Genomic DNA, 13,639 nt, shown 5'->3' on the forward strand with positions numbered 1-13,639 from the left:
CGAAGAAAATAATTCAACATGACCAAGGGCATCTACTCCGGGAATGCAAGGTTGGCTTCAGGCTATAATCAAATGCGCTATATTAAGTGATCTAAGAAGAATCATCTGATTATCTCCATTAATGCTCGAAAAACATTTAATAAATCCAATACATTTGTAACAAAAAAATAAACTACTCATGAAAATAGAAGATGATGGCTACTTCCTTAACATGATAAAACATATAAACCCTAGTGCTAAAGCCAGCATCTACTCAATGAAGAATCAATAGAGACATTTCCACTAAGATCAGGAACAAGACAAGGATGCCTGCTATCTCCACTACCATTTTATTATCGTACTGGAGGTGTGAACCAATGCAATTGGGCGAGAGAAATCAATCAGAGCCATGAGAATTAAGAAACAAAAACTAAGCCCTGGCTGGCATGGCTCAGTGGATTGTGCGCGGGTGCGAACCAAAGTATCGCAGGTGCGATTCCCAGTCAGGGCACATGTCTGGGTTGCAGGCCACGGCCCCCAGCAACTGCACACTGATGTTTCTTTCTTTCTCTCTTTCTCCCTACCTTCCCTCTCTAAAAATAAATAAATAAAATCTTAAAAAAGAAAGAAAAGACACTTACTTAAAATTTAAAAACAAAAAGTAAAACTATTTGCAGATGGTGTAATAGAATACCTAGTAAACCTGAGAGGACCAATTCTCAAATCAACTCAGGCAAGAAAAGAAATAAGTAAGTTAGCAGGATATAAAATCAATACAGAGAAACTGAAGTCTTCACACACAATAAAATGACCAGATGAAAGTTATAACCGTGGATAAAACTCCACGTACAATAGTATCAAAGAAGATGAAATGCTTAGAAATCAACCTAATAACAAGCACGCAAAACCTATAAAATGTACATTTTTAAATGTGCCTCAATGATACAAAAGTGGACACCAACAAGTAGAAAGAAATCCCTGTTCTTGAGTAAAATGCCTCACCGTGTGATAAAGACGTCCGTCCTCCTGAAGTTCTTTTACAAGTAACACAGATCCCCTAAAAATACCACCGAACTTTGCACGCAGTTAGTCGAGTGGACACTAGAATCCGTGTGGAAGATAAACATGCTCGAATATCCAGAAAACCTGATATTCTAGGGGGAGAAAACCCAAGAGCCGCGTCTAGTCCCATCAGATCAGGCCACGAAATCTCTGCACTGACAACAATGAGGAGCTGGCATTTGAATAGGCAGAGATCAGTGGAACAGGAGAGAAATGCAGAGATGGACTCAAGGACACAGAGAAATGCAGTGTATGATGAAGGGTTATCTCACATCACCGGGCTCTTTAGTAAGAAGGTGCTGGACAACAGGGTAGCCATTTAAAACAAAAAAAAAGATAATGCTAGATCCATACCTCACACCAACCACACAAATAAACTCCAAATTGAAACAGAAATAAATATATAAGTGCTAGAAGAACCCACAGAAGACTTCCTCTATAATCTGGGTATACAGAGAGAGTACAGTAAAAAATATTGATAAATGACACTACATAAAAATATATTTGCATGGTAAAAAATAATTGATCATTCATTAAAGAAAATACACGTGTATAAGATGATTACTAATGCTTTTACCGGAAAAGTGTTCGTTTAAATCAACTACGAAAGTGAACTCATCTTACGTAAATAAGCCCTTTATTAAGGAGCACTGATTTTACTTCTTTTTTTTAATCCTCAGCCAAGGATCTGTTCATTAGAGAGAGAGAGGAAGGGAGACAGAGAGAGAAACATCAATGTGAAAGAGAAATATCGATCGGCTGCCTCCCACACGCACCCCAACAGGGGATTGAACCCATAACCAAGGTACGTGCCCTGACCAGGAATCAAACCCATGACCTTTTGGTGCACAGGACAACGCTCCACGCTCCAACCCTCCGAGCCCTCGGGCCAGGGCTTAAAATGCTCGACTTAAAAAGAGCACAATGGAGGGAGGACAGCCACCCGAGAGGAGGGAGGGAGGCCGGTCCTCTGCAGTAGCATCGCTCCAGCCTTACCTTGCTCAGTTTCCTGTGGGCTGCGCCGAGGTTCCCCTGTGCCAGATCGGCCTCGCCCAGGAGCCGGTACGTCTCTGCCACCTCGGGACTGAGGTCGCCGAACACCCCCACCTTGGCCTCCAGGGACTCTCTCAGGATCGAGGCTGCTCTCTGCGACGGGAACAGAAAGCTCGCTGGTTACAGAAGTTCCAAGGCCGAGGAAGGTCAAGTCCTCTTGAGAAAGTGATGCTGTGGCTCACGGGTATTTTCCCTTTTGAGGACAATGGGTTTGGTTGACTGTCTCATGAGCCTACTTTCCTCTGGTTGAACAGGAGACAGACGTGACCTCCATGGAGCGGGGGGAGGTGTGAGGTGTGAAGAGAGAATGCATAAAGACGCGTGGAGGAAAAGCCACTCCAGGGATGGTAAGAAGCCGTTTTAGCTGAGCAGTAAGAGAAAAAAGCTCCGCGGATGTGTCCTTTGGGTGTCGAGCGCTGTGCTAAAGAGCCGATGTGTGACCTCACTTAATCCTCACGGCCTGCTTCAGGCCGGGCAGTGGTACCCCCCTTTGACAGAGGAGGAAACTGAGGCACAGCGCTGCCAAGAAACTGGCCCAGAGTCGGACAGCTCATCGGTGGCAGAGACAGGACCGGAATCGGCTAGGGACTTTCATCCTTTCTGGTGGCAGGGCGTCCTCCCTCTGGGCACAGTGACATTGTCACCTCAGGGAAAACTACCGTTTCCGGGTGACTTACCCAGAACATCTCAAACATATCACAGGACTTTCTATTTCTCATAAGCCATCGTGTATGAAACCGAAAGCAAACATTCCAACATGCTAACAAATTAAATATAGTTGACTTTTTGTTTGGGCTTTCTGATTTACGCATACCAGCAGGGAATAAAATACACGAGTTGGTCAGAAACCAGTATCTTCTGATAGTGATGTCTGCGGTCAGACACCAGGACATACAGAGGGAAAACCCTCTCTGTGGCTATCCCACAATCCTCCTGAAATTCTTCTAGGACCTGCCGCAAGGCGAGACGGCAGCTGCGGAACGGGCGCTGAGCAGCAGAACTAACTCAAGCAGGGGCCGGTGGAGGGGGGCTTCCCCACCATGCGGGCTTGAACTCGTCTTGACAGCTTCTCCGGACGGAAGGAGCTAGCACGGCCTCACTCCTATGTTGGCAATAATCTGACAAGGGGTTTGCGGAACCACAGCAAAGGTGCTGATGGGGCAGGAAAATTTCACAGGTGGAAAGAGGGCCCCATGGAATGGACAGAGACACTGTGTCAGTCAGGAATGTATGACCCACCTCAGTGCACGGGGGCTTGGCTGACGCTAAAGCCTGTCACACCCGGGGACATCTGTGAGCAAGGACTTAGCGTGGTGCAGTGCTGGGAAGTGGCTGCCGGGTTGGAGGAGCCACTGATAGGACACAGCCCGACTGTTATTTCCTAAATGAAGCTTTCCGTGCCACTGTCGGTCTGACTGGGGGAGCTAGAGAGAGATACATGTGAACTTGAGTGACAAGTTGCAGTGGCAGTAGGAGGGATGCCACGGGGGCTTCGAGGACCGACTGAGTCAGCCTCGGAGAGCTGGGAAAGGTGAAGGGAGAGGAGAGTACAGAAGAGGGTGTGAGAAACAAGGGTAGGTGTGCAATGGAAGAAGCCCGCAGCAGGTTCAAGGTCAGTGAGCAGACCTATCTGGCTGCAGCAGAGAGAGTAGGAAGGGGAGCCAAGAGAGACGAGGCGGAGTCACAGGCTGGCCTGGCGGTGGAGGGCCTCTGTGCCGGGCCGAGGAGCTCAGAGAAGGTTCTGGAGCAGGCAAGAGGCATAACTAGAAGATAAACCCAAGAGGGACCCTCACTTAAATTTGACCTTATGAGGCATTTCCTCCCACAAGATCACCTCCCTGTTGGTGTGGGGTTGCAGCCCAGGTGCAGGCTGTGACCGCCTCTGGGATGGCCCTTGCCTATCCCTGGGACTGTCCTCGGGTCCAGCCCTCCTTGGCCGACTGCGGCTGGAACCCACAGAACTCCTTGGCCGACTGCAGCTGGAACCCGCAGTGGGTGGGTCAGTGGAGAGAGGGTTAAAGAAGAGTAGGGTTTGCGGCACCAAGGGTGAGAACCAAGGGTGTTGCCACGTTTGGTGGGCACAGGATGGTGGGCAGGGGAGTGGGGAGGGCCGCACCCCAGCCTGTGTCCTGCTCCATAAGGAACACACTCGGGCATGAGCTGTGTCCCAGCCAGAGCCTCGGGCTGCAATAAGCAGGGCCTTCGGATCCCTTCGTGGGTGGACGGGGCATCTACATTCTCGCAAACAACTGAGCAAGGGTCTGGAAGCTGCCTGACAGTGGCCACATGGCCGGTCACGTGCCCTGCACACAGTAGATGCCTGCTGGATGCTTGCAGAATGAAGGAGTTGAGTGGCCCTTTGCACAGCAACCGGGCCGCCCATGTAGAAATCACTAGTCAACTGCAGTCCAGACTCGCTCACCTCTTCTTGCCCACTGACTTGGAGAAAATGGCAATATTCATCTTGAACGGAGAGAAACTTGGCTTTCCCCGTCCCCTCGGCATCCTTAAGCTTGTCCAGGCTCTCTTGGAAGTGCTGCTCCGCCACATCTGCAGAAAAAGCATCATCACAGTGACAACTGCGAAAACTGCTGGCCGATTTGAAAAGGAAACAGAATAAATGTGCCTTTAGCAGCGCGGAACTGTTTGAAAGTAACAAGCATTTGAGTAAGGGGACCCAGTTAAGGAAACTGTCTTTCTCCCATTAAGCTGCCTAGTTCATCAGAAGAGATTTAGTTCTCAAAAGGATACAGCCATTTATTTTCCTTGGTTTTCACGTACCCCAGCTCTCCCAGGGATACAGGAAAGCGAACCATCCCCCAAACTGAAGGTATCGGTAAGTTTCCAGGCTCATTAAAGAACCTCCTCTCTTTGAAGGGTGGTCTGTCCACAGCCAGACCAGCAGATGGGCTTATAGAGCATCACTCCAAATTTTCTCTTGGCAAGAGAAAATTCCACTGCATGGAAAATATTACCCCGCCCTGGCTGGTGTGGCTCCATGGATTGAGCACCAGCCCGTGAGCCAAAGGGTCACCAGTTCGATTCCCAGTCAGGGCACATGCCTGGGTTGCAGGCCAGGTCCCTGGTAGGAGGTGTGTGAGAGGCAACCACACATTGATGTTTCTCTCCCTCTCTTTCTCCTTCTCTTCCCCTCTCTAAAAATAAATAAATAAAATCTTAAAAAAAAAAGTATTGCATCCTTTTCACTCACAGCTGACTCATGGGAAACAACGTCACAGATTTACCGCTCCAACTAAGCATTAGCTTTGGCTGCTTTGATTAATCTGATGACAGCTGACGTGAGCATGATGTGGCATTGACTTTGCTGACTCTCAAACCGTTATAGACATCAGCATTCCATGTCTCAGAATGAATGAGGACACTCAGAAGTGGAGTACTCTTGATGTTTTCATTTTCTAATTGGAAGTGAACCAGAGAAAGGAGCCAAGCCCTTCTTTACCGGCAAGGATCTTTCCGAGTCTCAGCCTCATTCCCCCCGCAGATGAGCCTTTTCTGTAAATACCAGCAGACGCGAAGGGTGGAGGAAGGAGCTGGGGCTAGACAGGCGGGGACTGGCTTTCAGACCCTGGGTTTGGGCAGAAGCAGTGGTGCTGTGCTCAGACAAAGGGGGGCCGCCCAGAGGGATGGGGTGCATTTCCCTCCCCTTCCTGGGTAAGAACCAGATCTCTCAGGCCCAGGTGGTCACAGCCGGGCTTGACACCTTTCTACCCCTTTCTTGTCGACCTCTCCCACCTCTTATGGTCTTCCTTCCCCGAGTGGATACATGCTGACCAACAGCCCCCCAAAAGCACTCCCATTGAAGCGAGTCTCCTAAATCTGATTGCTGCCTGCTCCTTTCCCTTAGTAGAGCTGATCTCACGGGGATGCTGGGAAAAAGGAAGCTGTTCTGCCTAATTCAGACTAGCGTGTGAATGGCCTATAACCCCTGACTCAGGGAGACCAATTCCTATTTCCCAGAGAGGGTGCCTGTCAGCATATATGGATCTCTGGAAGAGCGGCAGCGAGGGAGGGAGGAAGGGAGGGGAGGGAGGAAGGGATTTATTAAACTGAAGGCAGCGAGACTACTGAGGTGAGAGGAAAAGCTGGGTGTTGTGGTGGGAGTTAGAGACGGGCCTTGCCTGGGAATCTGCCCTCTGGGGTCAGCCTGCTTCCCCGCCTCCACAGTTCTCTGACATCCGTCGCCACACGCAGCTCAACCACACCCCAGGACGCCTCTCAGAACCGGAGCTCAGGAGCAGAGGAAGGTCTGGGGCGCCCACTGTGGGCACCTCCCCGTCCGCCAGCGTGAAACTGCTGTCATCTTCACCCTGACTGAGAGACCCCGAGTGACTCCTCTCACCCCTGCAGTCCCCCGGGTTAACTTCCTGCGCTCTGAGCCACAGGACTGGCCTCGGAGGGGAGAGCACATGGGCCCAGCGAAGGCGTGACACTCTTGACAAGCAGTTTGTCCTCCTGGGGTGGGGGTGGGGACATCCCTCTGGGACACGGGACAACAAGATTTCCAGAGGAACAGAAAGTCCCAGCAGAGTGGGTGGGATGCCACCTCCCAGCCCGCCCCCTGTGCTGGGACACAAGGCCATCCCTATCTTTAAACACCTCTTCTAGAATCCTCTGCAACCTGATGCCAGGGGCCTGGGCGGAGGGTGAGGTCATTTTCTAAAGCAGAGCAGCGTGACTGAGCTTATCCATCTGAGCGCTGGGGGCACAGGGCAAGGCCACGGATCTGCCACTTTCACTGCAGTAGAAAGGCCAGAGATGAGGGAGGAAGTGTGGCCCAGTGGGCAGCGTGGCCGAAGGCCCCCTCAGGGCCCCGGGGACTCTGTCCCGCCCGCACGCTCCCGCACAGACACGGGAAAGCAGGGCTTGGCCCACAGAGCAGGGGGAACACAGGGTCAACTTGGCCCTCTGGGGGTCAGGACACGTTTAATTAAAATAAATCCCAGTGACGCTGGGCTCGCAGGCTGGAGGCCGCCTGTCCCAGGCCAGTGCTGGGCCAGCGAGGGCCGCTTTCATTAAGAGGGAGACCTGCGTGTGCAAGGCGACAATTATCTTTTGTGGCAGTCCTGGGAAATAGTGTGCACTCTGCGCTGACTGCAAAGGCACGAAGGACCCCAGGGAACTGTTTGGAAATGGAAAGTCTTAAGGCCTCGGTTGGCATTCCCCCAGACAGCGAAGGGACAGAGCCCATGTGCAGCCAGCCTGCTGGGGGCCGGCCTGAGGGAACCCGCCGGGCTGGGGTGGGGCGTGGGGGCAGCCCGAGGACGAAGGCCAGGATGGGCTTTCTCCACGCTGGGGGCCCTCTTCAGGGGGGTATCTTTCAGAGGGCCTGGGCGTGGCTTCCAGGGGGTCAGCCGTGTGGTCCCAGGAAGTCTAGGGCCGTCTCTTCCGGCCTCAGCCCTGCTCACCACCAGGAAGCTGATCAGGGCCAGGCCAGACCCCACCACCCCTTGGGGCCACCCAGGGAGTGGCCAGGTGTCCAGCAGCCCCATGCCTATGGTCCCGGGTCCTCGTCTTGGGGGAGCATACATGTTTTCCACAAGCTGCCCTAAAACCCTCTTTGAAGCTGAGGCAGGGGTGTGGACAGCAGGCTTTTCTGAGCAGTTCTGAACACAGCTCAGGAGCCAGCACTGAACTATAACACTGGAGCCCCACCAAGGGGTCTCGGAGCATGCACACCCTGGCCCTCCCCGGGAGAGGACCGAAGCCGCAGACACGGTTCTGACACAAACATGCAAGCAAAGCCCGACAGAGTTTCAGCTCTGCCCCAGTGGTCCGTCTGGGGAGAGAGACCAACAACACCGACTCGGGGTGATGAAGAGGCCACACTCCCTCCTCCCTGCCGGCCCCAAGAGCTGCCCACCCCTGCAGTTGCCCCTTCCTGTCCTCTGGGGCTTCCCGGCGCCCTGGACCCCTGGTGACGGGACTCAAGGACCCTCAGCCACCCAGTGAGCAGGGAGTGGGCTGGGCAGGGCCCAGCGTGGGGCAAGCTGATAAGGCAGGGCCCAGGAGGGAGAGTTGAGAAAAGGGAGGGTTGTGTAGGGTGCAAAAGAGGAGCTCAGTGAAGATACAGAGCTCAGCCTGAAATGCAGAGCTCGCGTCTATGGTGCAAAATGAGGAGAGGGACTGGTTCCAGCGAGGGCCAGCTGGGGAGATGAAGGTATTTGTGCACAGGGAATTATATCTCTCGAATGCACTCCACACTCCCGAGTTTGCTCCATACAGCCAGGGGTCCCACCCCCTGCCCCCAAGGCTCAGAGGGGGCACAGCCCGTTCTGTTTTGATGTCTCTGGGCGCTGAGGAGCTCCCCGGGCCACTGGGGCCCGGGCCGAGGATGGGGCCGCTTCCAAACAAGGCCGCCGGCGCTCAGCAGCCTCTGCCTCTCCAAGGTTTACACTGAGATGTACTTGGCTCCAACCCATTCCATTTTAATAATGTCCTTTACGAGAAGAGTTATAAACCCGCGGCCAGTGCCCTGAACACTGCTGAGCGGGGTTGGGCGAGCTGTGGATACCAAGTTTGTCTATGGCTGCTCCGTGGGGCCGGCCTGGCCCAGGTTGGTGACATTCCAGGAGCCCGAATCGGGAGTCCTTATGCAGTCGGCCTCCTCCGTGACTTGTAGGGCAGTTCCGTCTGCGTGAGGAATGCGGGGTCAGGGGGGAGCTCGGAGCAAAGGGAGCACAGGGAGCAGCTTGAGCGAGCAGCCTGAAACACGCAGGCTTCTTAGCGGTGAGTTTTTTTTTTTAATCAGAGGGCAATACCTTCCATGGGCATGCCGCGGGCAGGCTATGGAGACTCCCCAGATGAGAAATGCTCTTCTCATTAATTATTCTTTAAAAAAGAAAAAACCAACAATAAAAAACTCCCCTGTACTCAGCACAGGCAGGTGTAGGCCCAGGAGAGCAGGGCTGAGACACCACGCACGGGAGTTTCCTTGGCACACCACAAAGCCCACAGGACCTGACCACCCCTCATCACATCAGGCTCTGCGGGCACGGGCCCAGCCCTCACACGTGTTCTGTCTCACTCAGAGCCTGGAATGTATCTGAGCTAGTTACCCCTGATTAGGAACCAATTTCACGTAATAATCCAGATTTCCGCTTTCTCTGGAAAAAGCAGATGTGCTGCTGACCTAATGAGCCTGCCGTCTACAGGACAGTGATGGGCTGGTGCTGAGGAACAGCTGTTCGCTTTGGACAGGCTGCAAGTTTCTCCAGTTTGCCACAGCCCTCACCACTCCCTACTGTCTCTCTCCCCGTGCAGCCACCAAGGTACCTGCCATGTATGCTTGCTGCTGCTATTGCTTCTTTTTTTTTTCCTTAATTTTTTAAAAAGACTTCATTTACTATATTTTTTAGAGAGGGGAAAGGAGAGGGAAAGAGAGGGAGAGAGACATCAATGTGTAGTTAGTTGCCTATCGCACTACCTCACTGGGGACCTGGCCCACCACCCAGGCATGTGCCCTGACTGGGAATCGAACCAGCAACCCCTTGATTTGCAGGCCAGAGCTCAACCCCTGAGCCATACCAGCCAGGGCTACTGCTTCTAATAACTACCCGCTCTACTCACATTGCTTAGCTGGTTCCTACAGAAATTTAGATTTGTGGTTCCTGCTATTCCAGGGGTTTCCATCAAGCGTGCATTTGCATTTTAAGTGCCTTGTAGCAGTGGTGGAATGGGAGGCTTTTCCCCCCCATTAAAGGAATTTTAGGCACCATTAAGCTGCTCAAAATGTTGGCTCCTTGGAGGTTCTGAAATCGATTGTTATGTAAGGCATGTCCTAAGGAGTGAGGAGCAGAGAGGCTCCTCCCACCCTGAAAGCTGCTCCAAGCTCCAGAAAACCGGAAGGAGGGATCGACAAGGAGGGCTGGACGGACAGGTAAACCCAAATCTCTGCACCAGCCCCGCCCCAGATGGGAGCCACAGCCTGGCCCAGAGACCGGAGCAGAGCAGACGGCTCAGGGAGGCCTCGGTTCCGCCATCCAGCCCCTCACCAGCCTCCTCCTTATTTTAGCTCCACCCCTGCACCCCCAAGCCCAGCCCAGCCCCAGGCCGTCCTGGAACTGATGTTGGGGTGGCTGGCTCATGGGCCCTTGTTTTACTCTTCTACAATTATCTTTATCTGACATCTTGGAACATGCCCCTAGGCCCTCTTTGTGCATTGTACTCTGTTCCTGAACATTCTGACCAAAAAACAAAGTCAGTAGAAGGAGTGTCCTCCATCAACAGAGGCGTGCTGTAGGCTCTGGCCCCAGGGTGGGGGAGGAAAGAACTCCCCAAGCTCACCACGCTGCCCTTTTTGTGCGGCTAAGAAAAACCCTCTGAGTCACAACGGGCAGCTTCCCTCTGGAGTCCCGACACCACGCCAGGCCACCCTCACTGGAAGCTCAGCACGGTGTGAGACTGGATGAGGGTTCCAGCGGGCCGGATCTGCGGCCACGGCAGCTGCACAGCAATCTTTAAAAATAGACACCCGTGAAAGCGGAGATTTCCCTATGGGTCCAGCATGAGTTCTCTGGGGCTTGTGAAAGCTACGTTTGGATGAAGATTTACTGTATCTGAAAATCAAAGAGCAGAGGAAGGCTGAGCAGGGATAGAGACCTGAGGGACGCCACTATAGACAGGCTGGATAAAGCCACAAGGGCTCCCCAGAGGGCCTGTGTCACAGCTCCGCCCACCCGCTCACCCATCCATCCATCCATCCATCCATCCATCCATCCATCCATCTATCCATCCATCCGGCCCAGGAAGACGGGCTCTCACCGTGGTGCTCCGGCCTCCCAGAAGCGAGGGCAGCGCGGGCGACCCAGTGCGCGGACACCGCTGCCTCCTCTTCGGACGGCTCCCCGCTCAGGACGATGCGGTGCGCCTGCCGCCATGGGAAGAAGAAACAAACACACCTGTTTACCTGCGTGGCAGCGGCAACAGGGGATTCGCTGCTCTTGCAGAGATAAGCAGAAAGCCAAGGAACAGGAAGCGGGACAATGTGACTTCTGTGGAAGCACAGTCCCCTCGTGGGAGAGACGGGCTTTAAGAGCATTGTGCAGTGGGAGGCAGGGAGGAAGCACCGGGCACTGAGTCCAGGTGGGCAGGCCCATCGCTGAGTAAGCCATTTAGAAGTGTGTACTCCCATGGGGGCAGCGTCAGCAGAGGAGTGGGTAGGATTCAGGAGGAAGGTGATAGATTGATTAGAAAGTGCCAGCGCTGTCCAGAGGAAGGGGGCAAGCCCAGCCCCCTGCCCACTGGTCAGCCCAGCAAGGGGGACCGCCCCCTCCCAGAGGCCTCCCCCACAAAAAGCTGGATCCCCGCCCCTAGCCCTGGGCCTTGTCCAGCCAGCCCAGTTGCCTGCCTTCTCTGCAAACTGGCCCATGAGAGAGAGCTCCCAGCACAGAGCACAGCTTGGTTCCTTGAAAATAAAGCCCGCATTGCAATTCTTTAAAGAACAAAACAACCCTATGATCCTGTGATTGTCATATAATAATGATAATCCTCTCAAATCAAATACATTGCTTCCAATAAAATACAGAAACAAATAAAAAAGGCACAGTCACTCCTCATCTGCCCGTCAACACGGGGAGTTTTAAAAACGTGTATTAGTAACACGTTCCCATGCATCCGACGAACAGACACGCACAGGTCGCCCACTACAGGGGCGGCGGCGGCCAGAAGAGTGGGCGGCGCGGGAGGAAACGGAAAACAGGAGGTCATACAACAGTCCAGTGCGTGAAGGTGGGGAGCTCGCACTTAACTGGCGCACCAGAGCGACCCGAACACTGCGAGTTTAAAGACAACACTGGATGGGGTTCAGCCACACAGACTGCCGACGACTGACGTTGAAGCCGCATGCTTCAATTCTTTTTCATTTGTGATGGCCATTTAAATTTTTCTGGCCATTTTCCTTGCCCTCGTTTTGTAGGGGAGACGGCAGAGGTTGCTGAGTGAACGGGTGTCTTGCTTCTTCCACCTCGTCAGGAGGGCTGCATCTTGTCCCGCCCTGGCCGACAGGGGCGGGCTCACTCATGACACCAGTGCACTCAGTGGTGCCCCTGGATGCATTCAGGAGCGGTGACGAGGCCACGGGAGCTGGCCTAGGGGATCAGAGCCACACCACTGCAACCTTCCAGTCCGCGCCAAGCAGCGAGACAGGGGAGCCACAGAGCCTGGCTCCTCGGATGGCCCGCTGAGTGCATTTCTGAGACAGTCACCAGGGTAGACTGCAGGTGGTCTCCGCATTGGTCACATGTTAAAGGCAGCTGAGTTAGTAGCTCCGGACGCCCCATGACAGGGGCCACTCCTGGCCAAGGGGGCTGGTCCTAACTCGTGCTGCCGTGTTCGATCCATTGGGGTTTCGTATTCCCAAACGCCAACAATAAGAATGTTTGTTATCATGGAGTATAAGTAAATCGAAGAAGCGATTCTGGCAGCCCCCAGAGTAGCCATCTTCCTTGGTTTGGCCAGGAGCTCTGACTTGAAATGCTTTTCAAACACGGGGCCCTGCGGAAAGGCGTGCAAGTGAAGACGACGGATGCCCCAGGGACGGAGTCAAAGGACCGAGTGTTCCGAGCGAGCTCGGGGCAAAGAAAACGCAGGGAGAGAGCGGGGAACAGCCTGCCCCACCCGAATGTGAACTGAATCACGCTTATTCTGTGTTTGTGCTCTGGGTCAGCGATCTCTACAACCCGCGATTGAAGAGCGCATCCTGGGAGCCCAGAAAAGATTTAACTCATGTTGTTACCAAGACTTTCAATGCACAGGATTTGAGGTTAAAACTCAAATTCATGCCCTGGCTGGCGTAGTTCAGTGGATTGAGCATGGGCTGTGAACCAAAGTGTCGCAGGTTCGATTCCCAGTCAGGGTACATGCCTGGGTTGCAGGCCATGACCCCCAGCAACCACACATTGATGTTTCTCTCTCTCTCTCTCTCTCCCTCCCTTCCCTCTCTAAAAAATAAATAAATAAAATCTTTAAAAAAAACCCCTCAAATTCACAATGACTTCACACAGGCGGGGGCCAAAGGAGATTTCCAGCTGCAGTACCAGTGAATACTGCTGTCGGTGACTGGTCACGCAAGAATGCACGCGGAGGTTCCTGTGCCCACTGCTGCGGCCCTGCTTTTGCCCACCCCTGTGCTTTGTTTCTGCCCCCTCTGACTGTACAAGATCGGGTCACGCTGAAGCCCAAGGGGACCACTTCCTTTCCCGTCCCATCTCTGCCCAGTGGGGAAGCCTTTAGAGGCTGCACACACCATAGCCGCGTGGGGCAGCTGGAGGCGGGCTGGGGGCTTGGCTAAGAGAAAGACGGACTGGGAATCCCCGGGGGAGCTGGTGAAAGGGAACTCACTGGGTGTACGAGCCATTGGGAAACGGAGTTCTCAGGGCCCTGGACCGAGCTCGTTTCTTTTAATAGTCAGAGAAAGCCCTCGCTGGCAGCTCTCCAGCTGTCAATTTTAGCTCCTCCGGAGGGCTGGAGAGGAAAGGCCCTCCTCTCTCTCTGCAAGGTTAGCACCAAAATAGACGTGCCAGGGGCT

At 53.5% G+C, this 13,639-nt stretch overlaps 1 protein-coding gene across 1 annotated transcript in view; it reads right to left on the bottom strand.

Moving 5' to 3' along the window:
- Positions 1-13,639, bottom strand: part of TTC23 (tetratricopeptide repeat domain 23) — a 46,945-nt gene that overhangs the window by 11,544 nt on the left and 21,762 nt on the right. Inside the window, exons 8-10 of the mRNA XM_045824992.1 lie at positions 10,876-10,981; positions 4,517-4,644; positions 2,038-2,187 (exon numbers count right to left, since the gene is read on the bottom strand). Of these exons, the coding sequence (XP_045680948.1) occupies positions 2,038-2,187; positions 4,517-4,644; positions 10,876-10,981 (384 nt within the window). The remainder of the gene's footprint in view (positions 1-2,037; positions 2,188-4,516; positions 4,645-10,875; positions 10,982-13,639) is intronic.

The sequence above is a fragment of the Phyllostomus hastatus genome, unplaced genomic scaffold (assembly GCF_019186645.2).
Source record: "Phyllostomus hastatus isolate PE091 unplaced genomic scaffold, TTU_PhHast_1.1 phas_scaffold_555, whole genome shotgun sequence".
Lineage (NCBI taxonomy): Eukaryota > Metazoa > Chordata > Mammalia > Chiroptera > Phyllostomidae > Phyllostomus > Phyllostomus hastatus.